Raw genomic sequence first — 20125 nt, 5'->3', positions numbered from 1 at the left:
CCACAACATGTGGGAACTATGGGAGCTACAATTCAAGATGAGATTTGGGTGGGGAAACAGCCAAACCATATCATTATTAAAGTCAGTGTTTAGGGGGTGGGTGCAGTGGCTTATGCCTGTAATCCCAGTATTTTGGGAGGCCAAGGCAGGTGGATCACTTGAGTCCAGAAGTTCGAGACCAGCCTGGCAACATGGCATAACTCTGTCTCTACAAAAAATACAAAAATTAGCTAGGCATGGTGGTGCACACTTTAATCCCAGCTACTTAACGAGGCTGAGGCACCAGGATCACTTGAGCCTGGGAGGTCGAGGTTGCAGTGAGCCAAGATCATGCTACTGCACTCCAGCCTGGGTGACAGAATGAGACCCTACCACAAAACAAAATGAAATGAAAAACAAAAACAACAACAATAAAGTCAGTGTGTAGGTATTTACATTTCGGTAATAGACTGCTAATGATTGATCTTTCTATTCTTCCTTATTTTAAATGTTGGTTATTAATAGGAAATGCAGTAGTTGTTTTTCTTGTATAGATTTGTTTTTGTTTTGTTAATCTTTAATAACAAAGGAGTTATTTAAAATATCAGTAGTTTTATTAAAAGGACTTTTTGATGGATTTAATTATGCACAACAATATATGCAGAGTTTTTTCTTTCAGGGTTTTAGAAATGTTATCAGAAGCTCTTTATTTTTTGCCTCAGTTTATCTTATACATCTAGGAGACTTCACTCATTGGTTGTTAATTTAATTGGCTCATGTTGAGAGACTTACAAGGAACTTTGTTTTATTATTGACTTTTTTTTTTGTTTGTAATTCTGAGCTCTTATTGCTAAAGGGAGGATCATTTTAAAGCCTTACTTAAACCTCTCTTTGGCAGCACTTTCTAGAGTATGAATTTTTTTATGTTATTTAATCTGATTTCAGCATATCAAAGGTATCTTGCATAACCCATGAGCTGCTGTATCTCATGAATTTATCCTGTATTGGTGAACTTTCAGAGAATATATACTGAAGAACAGTTGTACTTTAGAAAGAAAAGAACAAGTATTCATTGTTTAAAACCTGAATCTTTCTATTTTTTACAGTCAGTGGCTTCTAAGTGGAAAAATTTTTAATGGAATTTTTACACATTATTATGGATTATACTTGCAGCTTCTCTTCCTGTTCCTTTCCACTAATGAACTTTATTTTCTAAGCTGGAAAATAAATAGAATTATGTACAAATAATTTTATGACTACAGCAAATTTATTGTTTATTATGTTCCAAGGTTAGGATGTGAGACCAGAAGTTAGAAAGCATTAAATCTATCATGTGAACAAAATAATTGAGAAGATTAGAAATAATACTAAAGACACTATTTCCTGTGTTCCTGCAATCTTATAAAAATATGATTATAGATTTAGGCTGCAGAATATGAATATGTGAAAGATACTTGTCCACTATACAGAGAAGTAATGATGGCCCCAGCTGCCCATCTGGAGTGGCTGCTGCAAAGGTGCTGCAGTAGGGGAGGCATGGCCAGGGCTGTGTGCTCTATGGAGCAGGTGGGATCTGGGAACAGGCAGGAGCCCCACCCTCTTCTGAGTTGGTGGGGTTGGAGCCCCATGCTTCCAGGAGCAGCTGCAGCTGTGGACCTGGGCATCCCTACACTCTTGGCCCAGGAAGTCCCCCTACCCCAGCAGGCTTGGAAGTGCCTGCTCCTGCTGTCTGGCCTCACCCTGCTCACAGTGCCTGCTCTGGGATGGAGCAAAGCTGTGGCCAAGCCTGGGCACTGTTGTGACCTGGCTGGGTGTGCACACACTCAGGGTGGCGCTGACATGCCAGCCCCCTGCCACCGCATCCCTTTCCAGACTTTGGGACCAAGGAGCACTGGAGGGAGGCCGACGGGGTTGGGCTGAAGGTAGCTCCACATGGGCCTGCAGGTGACCCTCCACAGAAACAGCCTGTAGATGACATGATTGGTGGCAGCAGGAGGCAGACAGGCTCATGGGTGGAAAGGGGCAGGTCCCCATTGAAGCTCTACCTTCAAGACAGGGACAGCCTACAGCCTCAGGGCCGGGCTGTCAGTTCCTGGTGGAGTTCACAGTGGGAGTGGAAACTTATGGAGCTTTTTCTGGGCCTGCCCTTGGACCAGTCAGCACACACTTCCTTCCTTCTGAGCCCATGAAAAACTCCAGACCCAGCCAGAGTCACACAGACATCAGACTACCAGCTACAGGAAGAAGCTACCCAATTTGAGTCTCTTTGACTCCTTGGGATGATCTGCCTGCAGAAAGGAGCTACCCACTCTGGGTTTCCTGAGTGCTGTTCTGCTGCTCAGTAAAGCTCCTTTCTGCCTTCCCACCCTCCAGTTGTTTGTATACCTCATTCTTCCTGGACACGGGACAAGAACTCAGGGCCTGCCAAATGGCAGGACTGAAAAAACAGTAACACAAACAGGGCTGAAATGTGCCCACCCTCCACCCCCTTCACTCCCCACATTGTGGGCAATGAGAAGGAGAGAAGAGCTGTGGCCCTTTGGGGAGCCCACACCTACAGGCTACCTGAGCTAGGCTGTGAAGCCCCATTTGGGGGTCTGCAGTTTCTGGAGTCTCCAAGCTTTTGGGTGCCACTGGTTCCCCTCCTCCAGACACAGGTGCCCACAGTGGAAGCCACTTGCTGTGCATCAGATCCAGCCACTGGCTTGCCCAGAGCCGGTGCCTGTGCTGGTGCTTGGAGCTGCCCGCCCTGCTACATCAGCCAGTGTGCTTGGCTGTGCGCAGTGGCTGGACTCCACGCTCACTTGTTCATGCACCACTTGCTGCTCCGCATCTGACTCATCCTTGGCAGGTGTGGGATCTGTGCTGGTAGTGCATGGTGAGCGTGGCCTGCCAGGTTGAGTCAGTGGAATGAGCCCAGCAGGCCTGAGCAAAACTTGGGTAATGGCGCAACCAATCACAGAGGTTTCTGGCTGGAAAAGTGACACACAAACAATAAGCGACAGTAGTGCTTATCTGCACTAGAGACAAAATGTTATGAGCTTTTTGACAAATAAAAATTATGCAGCATAAATACCCAGCATCTGTGTCTTTATCAGTGTCAGGAATTTTCATGTATAAGGAAGAGTGGTTCAATCTAATTATGAATATCCTTGGTAACTATGGTTGCCATCCTATCAAAGATGACTTGCTGTATGGTGACTATGTGACCAGAGTGTTTTGATATGCTGTTTCTGTGGGTTGCTGGAAAACAATTGCTTTTCCCTTATTGATAGAACAGCAAGAGTAATAATGGTCCCATAAGAATCTATCTTCATATTCTTAAAAAATGGAGTCATGATAAAAGAAGGTTGGATTTAAGGAATAACTGTATACAAAATGTCAACAGATTTAGGAATCACAGCGCTAATATTTTGTGTCCATAATGTAATCAAAACATATCAAATATGTTACAAATATCCTATTATCTTCTGAACAAAGCTTGCCCTCTGTTTAAAGATACTGACATTGAACATATCTTAGTTGATCAAGGTGAATTTTCTGACAACATTTACATAAAATTAGAAATAGAGTTGGGCTGCTGAATATAGAACATATTTTCTTTTTGTTTAAAATGAGGATGACAGTATATATTCCTGAGCTACAATGGATCTTAAACACCTGCCACCACTAATACCACAGCAACAAAACAAACCAACAATAAACAAACATGTTGATTTCCTTGTTTGTATTATGGTAGTTACTTTGTTCATTCCCATGTATCTGATTTTTAGTCTTAGATTTTTAGTGTAATATTTTTTAAAATTTAAATATATAATTGAAGTTTAATGTACATGGGGAAAAGTACACAAATCATACATATAGAGTGAGAAATTTTTATGAAGTAAACATAATCCATGTTTACAGTATGTATCCATGTTTATCTGCTACCCAGATAAAGTAGTAATACCTTGCTGCCTGCATCTTGGAAGACGCCCTCTCTCAGCGCGTCAGAAAGTCGCACATAGTCACCACCCAGTAGTTCTGATACATGCCATCATAAATCATACATAGTTGAAATCATACTAATTATACTCTTGGAAAAAACTGGCTTCTTCCTCTCTTTATGTTTATAGAATTCAACTCTTTACTTGCATGTAGCAGTACTTTGTTCATTCTCCTTCCTTCATTGTATAGCTGTACCACAATTAACCTATTCATTCGATTATTTATTTATAAATTACCCAGTCTCAGGTATTTCTTTATAGCACTGCTAAAACAACCTAACACAGAAACTGGATATATAACATCAATTATAATTTATAAAGAGAAGAGGTTTACTGGGCTCTTAGTTATGCAGGCTGTACAGGCATGGTATTAGCATCTGCTTGGCTTCCAGGCAGGCCTCAGAGAGCTTTTGCTCATGGCAGAAGGTGAAACAGAGCCTGCATGTCACATGTGGTGAGAGCAGGAGCAAGAGAGAGCAAGGGGGAGGTGCCGTGCACTTAAACAACCAGATCTTGTAAGAACTCATTGTCGTCAGGATGGCACCAAGGAGATGGTGCTAAACCATTCATGGGAAATATGCCCCCATGATCCAATCACCTCCCACTGGGCTCTACCTCCAAAATTGAGGATTACAGTTCAATATGAGGTTTGGGGGGAACAAATACCCAAACTCTATCATCCAGTGTTTATATATGGGTACATAAGTTTCTAAAATTTTAGTTTTGTTCCATCTATTTGTTTATGCTTGTACCAATGCCACATTGTCTTAATTAATGTAAAGAGTACATACTTGTTAATGTTCCTAGTGAAGATTACCTTTTTTGTTCTTGACTCTTGCATGTCCCATAAAGTTCAGAACCAATTTTTAGTATCTACTACAAAAAATACCTCCTGGGATTGTTTATTTGAGTTACATTAAATTTTTAGACTAATTTGGGAAGAACTGACTCTTTATAATATGAATCTACCATTAAAGTGTTACATACCTTTATTTATGTTTTTTATATCTCTGTGTATGGGTGTATGTTGATATTTTTGCCTTGCTCATCTATTGTTAGCTTTATTTCTATTTATTTGGGACTTTTAGATAGCATTATAAAAATTAAATGTTTAAAGTTTCATTTTCTAGTTATATATAGCCAATATAAAAACTACAACTGATATTTTATATCAATTTTGTGTTCAGCAACCATGTTCAATTTTCTTATTTCCTATAGTTTAATCTGTAAAATTTTTGTATTTTCTACATATAAAGCTATGTCATAAGCAGACACTGCTTTGTGGTTTTCATTGATTCTTCTACGATTATATACATTTAAAAGTTTTAGTACATCTTCTATTCTTTTAGTACACTAGAGCATATTAGACATATAAAAAGTTAAAAACCATGAACAAATACAGAAAATATATTTTTGAAATCACTTATAATCCCTTCCACAAGCCAGTTATTAAATTTGTGGCATCTCCAGACATTATAGTTTAACATTGGATCATAAAGGACAAAATTTTAAAAATACTATTTCCATTTAGTAGTATCCCATGAACACTTTTCCATGACAATAAATATTTTTCTGCACAAAATTGTTACTAGTGAACGTATTTGTTTTCAAATATTTTGCTCTTATAAACAGCACTGCATATAAAAGACTTGTGGATGGGCCTTTGGCTGCTATGCATTTTTTGGACATAATTTCCTTAGGTGAAATCCCTAGAAGTAGATGTTCTTAGTCATAATGTATAGGCTTTTGAAATTTGTTTCCAAATTGCCTTCTAGAAGTGCTGTGTAAATTCTCATTCACACCAGTAGTATACAGAAGTTCCTGTTTGCAAACACCCTGGCTTCTGTTGATGTTCACCCTTTGTTGTATGAAATGTTTTTCATTTTTTCCTATCAGTTGAAACTAAAACCCTGTAGCCTTTTATGAACTAGTGGTTTCATGAAAATATTTTACCTTTTTTTTTTAAAAGAAATCATTCTCCTCACACTTTCTATTTTCCATTCCTCTTACCTTTTCTTAAAATTGCAGGATTTTCAAATTAGAATATCTAATACACTTCTCCACATTTACACAGGAGAAAACAAGCCTGGAAGATTAAGTGATTTGTCAACTACTGACCAGCTGACACCTTTCCAGATTTATTTCCCTGCATCTGATTAATCCCATTGTCTTTGAAAAGATACTGTTTTTCAAGACTTTAAAGAGGATTACTATTGTTTTTTGGTAGACAGACTAGAACTCATTATCTAATAACAGGACTATAACATAGTCTTATTTATCATGTTCTTATCTCATGACATTATATGAACAGAACTATCACTTTAACAAAAAGTCATTAATAGATTTCTGTGTAATAGATAGGTGGTAGTAAGCCATCAATAAATGGCAGTTCTTACTCTTACTTGAAATAAAAAGATCCTGAAATTATATTATTATTACAGGTGCATGGCTATCCATTGGTCGTGTATTCTATTCTTTGTAGATTGACAGTTACTTATACTTGTTCACTGTATTTTAAAAGCGATTCAGCCTGCAACTTAAGTGGTTTATAATTGTAAGGGTCAATAGAATATATTGAAAGATTTTTGGATTAGTGAAAACTTGGAGTTTAGTTGGCCTTTTTATTTTCTCTCTCTCTCTCTCTCTCTCTTCCCTTTTCTTCTTCCCAGGTCTCTGCCAGCACCCTGAAATTTCTACATTTGTAAAACAATTTGCCATTGATATTTTCTCTCATTTGCTTCATCTCTAAAGGAAGAGGTAGTAGAAACCACCACTGTCTTTTTGCAGAAGTTTAAATGGAGGTGTGAAAATTCATGCTTTCTGGGTTCCCTTCCTCTCATATACCTCAGAGAAGAATGGTAGCCACTTAGTCTTAAGAAAGTTTAGAGCCTTAGTGCAACAGTTTAGAATAATCTAATTTTTTTGTTCGTTTTTAAAGACTTTGTTGTTGTACTCTATTTCTATTCTTCATTCTTGAAATCCCCTTCCCCCTACCTCTCTTCCCCAGCCCCACCTCCTACACAATAATGGGTGTTTTGCTGAAGTGATCAAATGAGGGTTATCAGTTGCGCAAACACTCATATATGAAAAGTTAACAAAATAATGCCCTGGCTCCCTAATCCCTATTACTACTACTAATTAAGATTCCAGTGAATGCCTCTTTGGATTTGAGGTTTATCACAAGTAATCTGACAAAGTTTCATTTACACAAGTACTGTGGAAATGTAGCTTGTCCTTTTGTAAATTGTTATTATGAAGGGGTACATTAGACTAAAATTTTCTTAAGTTCATACATCTCGTATAACTGGCTCTGGGAAATCACTGAGTGCTCAAAAGAGTTATGAATTGAATTCACTGTAAATGCTAGATTAGAATAATTTTTATAGTAACAGATGTGGAAGATGTCTATTTGGCCTTTTTAAAAAAACTTTATATGTTATACACAAAATAAATATTGACAGTTTGACCACTTTACATTGTATACTTTATATACGAAACAAAAATGCTTTAACTTCTTCATACGAAAAATAAAATTTATACTGTTCTGAAGTCAGTGGTTCCCTGATCATATTTTTTTACTCTGAGTATCATGATCAATGTCCCTTTTGTGTGTTGAGTATTTGAAACTTTAATTTGGAAAAGAAAAATGTACTTCTTAGACATTAGTTTTATGGTAATTATAATGAAGCTGGACATAATTGCATATTTATACTTCATTGTAAATCAACAGCTTCCTAATATTCTTAAAAGTGTTCCTTTTTTTAAAAAAAAAAACAGCAGCATTTTGTTAACCTTAATCAGAGCCTGACGTGTGTTTCTTCTAAATGGCATCTGATGTGGTATCTCTCCTCAGTTCTCTGTGGTTTCCTGTTTTTTTCATACATAGAGAAACACTTTTTGAGGTATTAAGCCTCATATTTTTCTTCTTTTAATGGTACCTGAAACCTAAACTCTCTTATAAATACAGCATAGTGTTGTCAACCTGTCTCACCATTAATTTATGCCACTTCCCACAGACTGCTTCTCTGGAATCCCTCCAGCCCTTGCTGTGTATCCATCACCCAGCTAGCATGTCCTTACATACCCCACTCTAGATTCTTTAGCATTACAGGTTTTACTTCTGTCCCTAAAGTGTGATCTTCAAAGACAAAGATGTTATCTTTATTTCTATAATTGTATTTCCCCAACAGTGCCTTGTTTTAGCAATGAATAGATATAGTAGGCTCTCAAAGTGTTGTCTCTAGAGCAGCAGCAGCAGCAGCAGCCGCCTCAGGGAATATTTTATAGCTGTCAATGTTCAGGCCCCACCCCAATGCTACTGAATCATAATATCTTGGGTTGAGGATCAGGCTATGTTAACAAGCCCTTCAGATAATTTGGATGCATGCTGAAGTATGACAAACACTGCTATGGAAAATTATTGAATGAATATGAAAGTTGTACCTTTATGGTGATATCTCATTGAAGAGGATTGATATAGAATGGGGCCAGGCACAATTTAGTTTATTCTGCCTGAGTCTTGTATTTCAGAGATACTGGTAAAGGAAACCTAAGATTTAAATATTTGCTATCTTATAAGAGGATGTTATCTTATAAGAGGGACGGCTTTTATGCTATTCTGTTGTAAAAATTGTAGTTTAAATTTTAAAAACTGAATGATTTCTTTCTTCTGCCGAATTAGGAATAGGCATTATTCTGAAGCAGGAAGGTTAACTAAGAAATGCATCCTGGGTGTCACTAATTTTCATGGTGGGAAAGAGGGTAGGTGAGTTGGAAACTGGTCAGGTGGGGATAGGTTGAGAGACGTTTCCCTAGTTACCATTCTGTGCTCTTCTAAATTTTTTGAATCATGTAACTGCATAACATGTTAAAATTTTGTCGAATGATATTCAGTCAGAATAAAGTAATAAATATTGAATAAACTCCCATGATATAACCATTGTGGTTGGTTTAAAAATTAAGTTTTTCTTTTGTATTAATATGAAAAGTTAGATAACATATGTTTTTCATCTCTGCAGAAAACATCAGGGTTGTGGCAGAAATGTCTTGATGGCTTTCTACCTTAGCCTTCTTGAATTGGTTGATACATATTACTCATTTGTGCAATGAATAAAGGATTTCTATTATTATATGGACCCATCATCTTATGACTGTTTTTAGAAAATGAGAATTAAATCTTGATTCATTATTAAATAACCTTGTATACACACATGAAGAGGTCATGACACATAAGACTTTGACCTAATACCTTTTTTCAGATATGTTTCTATAGCTATCTTGATAGCCTAGGACTGTTTGAGAGAAAATTAATTTAAATTTTTGTCATATTCTTAGCAAATGCAAAATAATTGAGTTAAACAGAACCCACTACATTTGTTCTGAAATATGAACAATATTCTCAAATATTTGTCTGGTAGTACAAATACAATTATATTAATTTTATTATTGAATTTTGCTGCTTCAAAGGGAGGTATTTCTTAAATGATACTTGATTCAATTATTTCCCTTTTTTTCCACCTTGCACAGAACTATCGTACCATGGAAAGTATTCAGACAGTGCCTTCATGAGGTCCACCAAATTAGCTCTGGCCTGGAAGCAATGGCTCTAAAATCAACAATTGATTTAACTTGCAATGATTACATTTCAGTTTTTGAATTTGATATTTTTACCAGGCTGTTTCAGGTAAGTTTATACTTGCTTAGTCTATCCATTCCCTTCTTCTCTCTCCCTGTCTTTTCTCTCTGTTTCTCTCTCTCTCTGTCTCTCTCTCACACACACACACATAAACAAACGTATGGAAAATAGTGTGATTCCTATTAGTCTGTAATTTTATTGGTATGTTTGGTCATTGTTAAAAGTTTAGAGTGAGCCATTTGGCTTAAGTTTGGAGTTATCAGATGCTGTGAGCCTGGTGGCTGCTTGTTAGCTTTGAGAGGATCCATCCAAAAGAGCTTTGTTTTAAACTCTCTACTTAGTTTCTTACTTTATTTTGTTGATCTTTTAGCACAATGATGGATAGAATGCAACAACTAGAGGTGGGCATTTGCCACCTAGATCTAAAATCTTTCCCTTTGCCTTCTGTGTTTATTAGGTCAAAAGGGAAATAGTAAACTTAGAAATATCAGACTGTTCTGTATAGGACAGAACTGTGTCCTGTACTTATTTTGTAAATTGCTTTGCACATTCAACCATGTGTAATGAACATTTTTCAAAGTCAATAAATATTCTTCATCAGTTCCTTTGTCATATTCATTCAAAATAGTATGTCAGTATTAACAAAGCTCTTTTGAAAAATTTAGGTCTTTTCCCACATTTTCTCTAATGTAAACAACTTTAAGATGAACATTTTTGTTGTGCTTATTGTTTTTCCCTTTAAATTGTCTTCCATAATTGTTTTCACATAGCAAATTAGAAGAAGGTACCATTATATGGATACTATCATTTTCTTCTTTTGCGTGCCTTAATGGAATTATCTTAAACATGAAGACTTGAAATTTGTGTTTTGAGTTTGACTCTGCCACTAAAATGTGTATCATCTGTGGGATTCAGTTCAAGTAGTCACAAAATAAAAATTTTCTGCTTAACATTTTTATGATTTGGTAACATAAATTATATAGTAAATGAGGTAAATTGATCAGACTGGGCTTACTTATGTTCTGATATTATTTTTTATCATTTTAATCTGAAGTAACATTGATTCTCTTTGAAACATGCTTTCAACAAATATCAGAGTATAATGTTGATTTCATGTTTTTCATGTTACATGAACTTCTCTGATTTATAATTCTGCTTGGCACTAGCTAGCAAGGATTGGATGACTGGTTTATGTAATAAAAACCACAATGCACAGGATTAGCTTTTAATTTATGAAGGAACCCATTAATAGAAGAGAGATTAACTCCTGTCAACAATACACATAGGATGTGAAACCCCACCTCTACTAAAAATACAAAAAATTAGCTGGGCGTGGTGACGAGCACCTGTAGTCCCAGCTACTTGGGAGGCTGAGGCAGTAGAATGGTGTGAACCCGGGAGGCAGAGCTTGCAGTGAGCTGATATCGTGTCACTGCACTCCAGCCTGGGCAACAGAGCGAGACTCTGTCTCAAAAAAAAAAAAAATACATATAGGATATATTTCACTTCATTACAATTACAGAATCATAATTCTACCTTCTATATAGGGTAAGCAATTACATAAATCACTGATGAAAGTGTGCTTTTGATTATTTTAAGTTTTTTAAATTCGTGATTATTCCCTTGGTGTATGTATTACAGTTTGACAGTTTATGTTTTTTTCAAAGATTTTAAGATATATTTTAGAAAAAAAAGTTATCTGATACTGGTCATTTTATAATGGAACCTCTCCTTTCTTTAAAGGTTTCTGATAATTTTACAGAATATCTTATTTATTTAACATGATACAAAGACATTCTAAATAGTAAGAGCTTTGCTTCTTCACCTTGTCAAGGAAGAGAGTAAAAGTAATCTTCCTAAATTAAACCTAACTGCTCATTCTAGGAAGTGAGTATATTTTTTGTGGTGAGCCTGGATGACTTTTTACTGTGGGTATTAAATGCTAGAATTCCTTGCAGTTATATATTGAAAGTATGAGGGCAACTTAATGTTGGTTAAACGATTACCTAAACTGCTATTTAATATGTGGACATATTTTCTTATAAGCTGTTTTACTTTAAAACAGCACAAGTCAACCTTAATACTCTAAGGAATATATATCTTATTTACTTTCACTGGGATGGGAAAAGAAAGGGCTATTTTTAGGTCAAGCTACTGTGAAAAGTTTTATATCATAAAATGAAAATCTTACCTGGGCTAGGGAATGCCTAATCATTTTAAAAACATGATTACAGAAGCAGCTGAAGAACTCTTGTTAGCCCGTGTATTTCTGAGATTCATCATTCCATTTATTTCTATGCTGTAATCAAATGCTTTGAATATAATCGTATGTGTGCCTTAAAATATGATAAAATTGGTTCTGTTTATAGAGAAGTAGATGGTTTAACTTTTGCTGATCTTTTAGTTTTATACAACTTTTAAAATGAAGTGATTTTCTTAAATGTATTATATTTATTAAATCCTTACATTTATATATTCTGTATGAAAATATGTTTTGCTAATACTGTGTGACTGCGGGAACATACATTCAGCTATAGCCATGATATTAGTAGTTAATTGGCAGTGACTTCTTCTGACTAAATTATTGGGAGTGGGGTATTTAGCAGAAAGGGGACTGAAGGTGAGCAAGGTACACTTAGAATTTGGGGTCTGAAGTAGAGAAACTAGCAGAAGAAGGAGCCAGTGGCGGGGCAGGAGATGAAGTTGAGAATTGCAGAGGGAATGAAAGAAGTAAAAATGTTTGCTTCCTCTTGGCTTTCATTCTTATATGCAGGCAGAACCTGAACAAATACTTGGGAGTCACTGGAGGGATCTTACTGTGGTCACCTTCCTCATTTCCTCTTCTTCCTTCTTTCCTTTTCTTTATCCTTCTCTTTTCTCTCAAAGTCACTTAGAGATGCTGGAATCAGCACATGCTAATATTAGTCCTGGAAAGAAATTATAGGGATTTTGCTTCTCCCTTCCTTCTCCCTGGGGCTGTTGTTCCCCTTTTCCTCTATATCCCCACTGTTAGAAAAAATGGGGTCACTGAGAAATGGGGCACTACATTTGGGGGTAGCAGGATAAGGACGGAGTATTTTAGTAGAATATCCTAGTGACTAGGGAATGTGTAGCATCAATGGAATAGTGAGGAAAATCAAAGAAGAGGAAAGTCCTCAGTTGTAGCAAAGAATTATAGAGAGTGTCTAGGCAGACCAGCCAAGGACCCTCTTCCAACTTAAGTTGTAAGTCAGTAACTGGCTCTTCTTGAAAATAGTAGCATTTGGGAGAATGGAGGGACTTGTCTCCTTTATTCACTTCATTAATTTCTATAGTCATTTAAAAGTATCTAGATAATTTTATGTTCTTGTACACAAAAAAAATTTCTTCAATCTGAAAAACAAAATTAAAAAAAGTTACTCTCCAAAGCACTTTGTTTTGCCTTTTCTAAGCCAGTAGTTGTCGAAATACTTTAAAAAGAAAAAGCACATAAGTACTACATGTTTCTGTTTTGAATGGGCTGCATACAAGGAAAACAATACACAGACTCATTCTATTACATAAATATTTTTGCAATTAGAAGCTGGCCCTCTGGATTATGTACTAAGAAATGGTTGCTAAATACTGTAGCAGTTGGCTCAAAACTCCAACTTAATTTTTTTACTTGTATTTTGATCTGTGCATTGGTGCTCTATAAAGTTTAGCATTTTTTTTCAACCACTCTTCCACTAATTTGTGTGGACTTTAATGGAAGTGACCCAAATATTTGTTTGGTATTTCTTTCATCCTTGTCCTTCATAGATGGGTAGAACAAAACAAAACAAAAACTAGGGTCTAGAATAACAGTTATTGCTCAGTTTTTAAAAATATATGCTGACATTTTCCAAGTAATGTTTAATGCAGTTTTTAGTCATGCATTAGGAAGAAAATTAAAAACATGCATTTTTTTCAACCTCTCATATTATTATTCTCTAGAGTGCCTTTCTTGCCCAATTAGGTATTTTAGTGTGATGGGGAAATACCCCAAAGATTTTTCTTGTTATGTTGAAAAAGGCTAAAAAACTTCATTATTACTAAATCATTCTTTGTTATCCTCATCTCAAGGGATATAATCCTTGCAGAATTCTGCCTTGTAAATTTGTAACTTGCTTAACAATAATGAGGAACAAGTCTCAAAACAAACAAAAGCAGGAACTTTCTACCAGTAATCATGTCTAGGATGACTGTTTTAACAGCTTTAACATGGCAACGTAAAAATACTTTTTTTTTCTTTTATGTAGAAGATTTAATAATCTGGCACATCAGATAGAGTATACTGCCAGTTCCTTGGAATAAATGTAGCTTCAGCCTTAAAAAAATCGCAGAGATGATTCATCCACACCCTTGAGTAAAGTTGTCTATCACTGACTGCCTTTTTTCTCTTGCCCTGGTAACTGGAGAGACAACTAATCAGATTAAAGAGAGAATGATACAGTGGTACAAACCAAATACTTCTGTGAAAAGTTTTGTTTTTATGTAACTCACTTTTAAACCCTAAACCTTTCCTAAGCTTATAGTTCTGTACAGTTAAGCCAGATGTGACTACTGTAGTGTTAACACTAGCCTTTTACACAAGTCACTATTTAGAGGATCTATCTGTTCAATGACAATTATCCCTGGCTGATTACTATTATCTGACACTTGCATTGGTCCTGGCATCCCATGGGTGAGCAAGACAGGCATGTCCCTTGCCCTTATGTAGCTTATGGTTAATGTGTAACCTTTGCCAAGTCATGCAAGTTCTATGATATGGTTTCTTACTGTGTAAAATGAAGCAGTTGTTAACAGTTAACAGACATACAGGGAGGTGAAGAATATGGCAAGAGGTAACAGTTTTAAATACACTGGTCAGAGAAGGCTTCATTGAAGAAGTGACATTTGGAGACAGGAATGAGATGGATATTTGGGGGAAGAAAATTCAAGTAAAGGCATCGGCAAATACAAAGTCTCTGAGGGGGAAGAGGGCTTTTTTGTTCAAGACAATAGCAGGCTGGAGAAGATGCAGAAAGTGGGAGAGTTATAGCAGATGGAGACAAAAAAGGGAACTGCTGGGGATCAAACCTTGTAAAGTCCTTCTAAGCGATATATGAGGACTTTGACTTTTATTCAAAGTTAGAAGGCTTTGAACAAAAGAATTATTTCATTTGTGTTTTACAATGGTCACAAGTGCCGTAGCGAGAATAGGCTGTGTAGAGAAGAGATTTTGTGGTTTTCTTTTTTGTTCTCTGTATTCTCTTCCTGAAAAATCTGTTTTCTGCCTAATCATATTTCTGTAAAGAACAATAGACTTGAACGTCTGCTGTTAAGTTACAAAGGTTGACCTAAACCACATAAGGTCAGATTAACTTTTAAAATATCCAAGATAATGTTAAGTGTATTAAATATGGTTCAGTATGTAATCAAAATATTTGATATTCTCTAGATACTAATCTCTTTTAATTTTTTTTATTTTTTAGCCTTGGGGCTCTATTTTGCGGAATTGGAATTTCTTAGCTGTGACACATCCAGGTTACATGGCATTTCTCACGTATGATGAAGTTAAAGCACGACTACAGAAATATAGCACCAAACCCGGAAGGTAAGACTTTTTAGCAGTAATATTATGTGATATATCCAAAGATGAAAAATTCTCCATGGTTTGTTCCTAAGTCAGCAATACCCACTGATGGCATGCTTGGGAGGGGGCTAGAAAAGGTAAAAGACCAAAATGGTGCTTCTTAATATAATGTTTTAAATTGATACATTGTGCTTACTCTGAAACTTGGTATTCATAAAGTGAAAGGGGATATGGTCTCCTTTCTGTTTTCATGATATCCGTGTTTATGTGCAAAATTGAATGTATATATTTGAATACTTGAATACTGTGCTAAAGAACAAATAAACAACAGTCTTATGTTCATTACTTTAGGGTATTTTTAAGACATTCATTTAGGCTCTCTGATAAATATAAGTACATATACATGCACATGAACACATAAATATACATGTAAGTTTATGAACAAATACATGTATGTACATAAGCATATATAAACCTGTTGTTATAATCAAAACCAATTTCGTGTCCTTGAAAACTTTTTTCATAATGCCTCGTGTTTTATTATAGCCTCAGAATTTATATTTTATTTTCCACATGATGAAACTAAATGAGACTTGGAGAGGTTGGTCAGCCCCTGTGGCTTTGGCCAAGAAATTACACCTTATTAATGGCAAATCTGGATCCAGAAAATCTGTCTCTTCCATGGTTCAGTGCATTTTCCCATGTATTTCATCTAAAAATGCATTAGGCCCATAGTAGGCATTTGTGCTATGGCAGGCAGTATCCTGAGTACAGCAGTAGGGATATTAGAGACCTGCTTGTCAGAGTCCTCACATTTCAGATGCTATTCCGGTATTCATTAGTGCTCTGATTTTCATATAGAGAACATTCCATTTTAGGGATGAATTTGGTGCTGGTTTTTAAGACTACCTTTTTTTTCTAGTATCATTTTTATTTGGTTTATGGTGTATATAATGTTTGTACTTTATAACATTTTTGTTTTGTTTTGTTTTGCTTTGTTTTTGAGATGGAGTCTTGCTCTGTCACCAGGCTGGAGTGCAATGGCACAATCTCTGTTCACTGCAACCTTCGACTCCCTGGTTCGAGCAATTCTCCTGCCTTAACCTCCCAAGTAGCTGGGATTACAGGCGTGAGCCACCACGCCCAGCTATTTTTTGTATTTTTAGTAGAGACGGGGTTTCACCATGTTGGTCAGGATGGTCTTGATCTCCTGACCTCGTGATCTGCCCACCTTGGTCTCCCAAAGTGCTGGGATTACAGGCGTGAGCCACCATGCCTGGCCAAAACAGTTTTTTTTTTAAGTGCAAGCCAATAGTGCTGATTTTTTCTTCTCTGCCATTATGAAAATTTCCATATTTTTGTCTTTTTAAGAATTTATATAGTGTATTTGAAAAAGGAGCTAGTGAATACAAAAACAGTTTGGCTTCCACTGAAATCTTCTCTTTAGACTAGGAGAGTTAGTTCTCATTGTAACCATGAGAGAAGGTCAGTTATTTTGCATATTGACAGTGGTTTAGATGAATGATTTTCTTTCATTCAAGAATCTCTCATGACCAGATTTTTCCATAGTTTTTACTCTCTTGAATGACATCATATAAAGTATCTTTCTTGCTCTTGGCGTATGATGTGAAAAATGTGTTGTGGTTGGAATTATGCAGTCATACAAAATTTAACATGTGAGTTATTTGATAAATTTTCTTGTCCAATCATAGAAATAATGAGGGAACTGAGGCCTTTATTTTTGGTTTTGTTTTCTTGTTCAGTATCATGGAGAACATGAATTACAATATTGAGAACAACAGCCAAGTCTCATTACTATTTGGAAAAGTTCTCTTAGTAAAAAACTACTGCCCTCTGATAAGAATATCATGAGACCCACCAGTAAACTTATCTTCAAATGTGTACAATATATACATTTTATACAGCTTTTTTGTATATCAATCATACCTTAAAAAACTAGAATAATGTCCTCTGAGAAAAAAATCCTTCTTTCCTTCCTAACTTGCCATGTAATGATTTTTTCTACTAAATTTTAGGTAGCTAATGATGAAATAAATAATATATAACAAATTATAATGTGTAAAGTATGACATGGGTACTAAAGATGTGTTTAGGAAAACACCCTTAATGAATAAAAAAAAAACTGTAACAAATATTTGCTTTGGAGAATATCTGTGTTTAACATTTTTTTTTTTTTAATCTTGGAAAGTATTTCATGTCTTTGACTTCATAGTATAGAAAACAATTGGATTTACTTCAAGGACATTTTGGCTCCTTAGGTTGTGCTTTATTATTGGGGATCCATCTGACAAAATATGAGTTATGGGGTGAAGGTAGTAACATTTGGAAATCTAAGTGAAGTATTCATTAGGTGACAAGAGTGGCATTGAACCCTAAACCACCTCGTCAACATGAAAGATACTTCATTTTATATGCATATATATTTTTTTTTTAATTTTTTTTTTTTTGAGACAGAGTCTCACTGTGTTCACCCAGCAGGAGTGCAGTGGTACTATCTTGGCTCACTGTAAGCTCCACCTCCTGGGTTCAAACGATTCTCATGCCTCAGCCTCCTGAGTAGCTGGGACTACAGGCATGTACCATCATGCCTTGCCAATTTTTTTGTATTTTTAGTGGAGACGGGTTTTCGCCATGTTGGCCATGGTGGCCTCGAACTCCTGGCCTCAAATGATCCACCTTGCTCAGTCTCCCAACGTGCTGGGATTACAGGTGTGAGCCACCACTCCTGGCCCCAATTTGATTAAATTAAGCATGTTGTTTAAGAGAGCAAGGTGCTAAAAATAAGCCAAAAATTCACTTGAGGTTGGGAAGGGGTAGCCACCAGCCAAAGGGTCAGCAGCAAATTAAATGGAATAGGAAAAAGGTGCATGAGAGGAAGAAATTGTTCTAAAATGCCCTTGGCTCTTACCAGATTGCTGGTATTACTATCTCTTATATACATGAATTGCTTGAACCTTCTGTATAATAATGAGTTTTAGAAACACCATCCCAAAACAATGTTTAGAGCAACAGAGAAGGACATGAATTAAAAATGTGAGCAATTTCACAAGTATGTATTTCAGTATCTACTAGATTCTTAGTATATGAATAAATTTGGAATTACATTTAAAATTACTAGCAATGCAGATGTGTAATTATTTTCTTCATGTTAATACACTCTGTAAACTTTGCTGAGATTCATAGTACACAGATTTTTAAGATTTTAACTTTTGACTTAATTTGAAGGAATTTTATCATTAATTTTTTTATGTAACATTTTAATAATGTCCTTCTGAATTATAATTTATAGTGACTTTCTATTATTTTTGGCACTTCTCATAATATCATAGTCGTAGGTCTCTGTGGCATTATTTTATCTGATTTTGATTAAGAATGCCAATAATTGACAGATTGATATCCTATTTTCAGTTTCTCTAGGGATATATGTTTTTAGACTTTTTTGAAAAGTTCTTTCCAAAGATTCTATCCCAATATAAAGTTTTTAATATTTAAAAATCACTTCTTTTTTTAAATTCTAGTTTGTACAAAGATGAAATTACACTCTACTACTAAATATACAAGTTAATTAAATCCAGTGACTGCAGCCATTATGTATGTTAAAGTATATCTTTCAAGTTACATTTATAGTGCTTGGTCTATCAATGACTAAAGTATATTTTGACATACTTGTGTCTGCCACATACATACAGCAGCTAGAATATTAAAATATAGCCAACAGATTTAAGTTGGTTTGTTTTTGATCTGCTTAATGGGTAATAAAGTCCAGAAGGTTCATATCCTGATAGAAAGATTGAATGCAGTACACTCAAATAAAGAGAAATGATCTAAAATGAAATAAGTACATAGATAGCTAAATGAATACATAAATGATAATGACGGATTTAAAGCCAAGTTGCTGCCTCCTTTTGTTGGATATTAGTTTCAAGGGACTTGATTTGATTTATATTTTTGAACTATCTTAACTTCCCCTTGTAAGATACTGAATTTGACATGGTTAGATGGCAGGCATGAAATTACCTAGTTTGCACTTTTGAGCTTTAGGGATGAATGGCAGGAATACCTGAAAGAAAAGTTACTATTTTTTTAACAGTTGGCCAGGTGCGGTGGCTCACGCCTGTAATCCCAGCACTTTGGGATGCCGAGGCGGGTGGATCATGAGGTCAGGATATCGAGACCATCCTGGCTAACGTGGTCTCTATTAAAAATACAAAAAATTGGCCAGGCGCAGTGGCTCATGCCTGTAATCCCAGCACTTTGGGAGGCCAAGGCGGGCAGATCACGAGGTGAGGAGATCGAGACCATCCTGGCTAACACGGTGAACCCCATCTCTACTAAAAATACAAAAAAATTAGCTGGGTGTGGTGGCGGGCACCTGTAGTCCCAGCTACTTGGGAGGCTGAGGCAGGAGAATAGCGTGAACCTGGGAGACGGAGCTTGCAGTGAGCCGTGATTGCGCCACTGCACTCCAGCATGGGTGACAGAGCAAGACTCTGTCTCAAAAACAAAACAAGCAACAACAACAACAAAATAACAACAACAACAAAAATACAAAAAATTAGCTGGGCGTCGTGGCACATGCCTGTAGTCCCAGCTACTCAGGAGGCTGAGGCAGGAGAATCGCTTGAACCTGGGAGGCGGAGGTTGCAGTGAGCCGAGATGGCGCCACTGCACTACAGCCTGGGTGATAGAGTGAGACTGCGTCTCAAAAAAAACAAACAAACTAATTTTAATGTCTAAATTACAAAGGAATATATCGGGTTCTAAGCCTGGGTGACAGAGTAAGACTCCGTCTCAAAAAAAAAAAAAAAAAAAAAAACCCTAATTTTTATGTCTAAATTAACAAAGGAATATATTGAGTAGAAACTGGCTCAGTTTTTGTCTGAGGTAGGCAAATTAAATTTAAATTTTTACTTATTTATTTTATTTTTA

The 20125-nt window shown here is 36.1% G+C and overlaps 1 protein-coding gene across 22 annotated transcripts in view; it reads left to right on the top strand.

Annotated features, from left to right (window-relative positions):
- CBLB (Cbl proto-oncogene B) overlaps positions 1 to 20125 on the top strand; it is a 217072-nt gene that overhangs the window by 110793 nt on the left and 86154 nt on the right. For all 22 annotated transcript variants that reach the window (XM_057301850.2, XM_057301848.2, XM_057301845.2 and 19 more), the window contains 2 exons: positions 9492 to 9648; positions 15075 to 15196. In XM_057301850.2, the coding sequence (XP_057157833.1) occupies positions 9492 to 9648; positions 15075 to 15196 (279 nt within the window). The remainder of the gene's footprint in view (positions 1 to 9491; positions 9649 to 15074; positions 15197 to 20125) is intronic.

This window comes from Pan paniscus, chromosome 2 (genome assembly GCF_029289425.2).
Source record: "Pan paniscus chromosome 2, NHGRI_mPanPan1-v2.0_pri, whole genome shotgun sequence".
Lineage (NCBI taxonomy): Eukaryota > Metazoa > Chordata > Mammalia > Primates > Hominidae > Pan > Pan paniscus.
The sequence above is the reverse complement of the archived record's forward strand: the minus strand, read 5'-3'. Positions and strand labels throughout refer to the sequence as shown.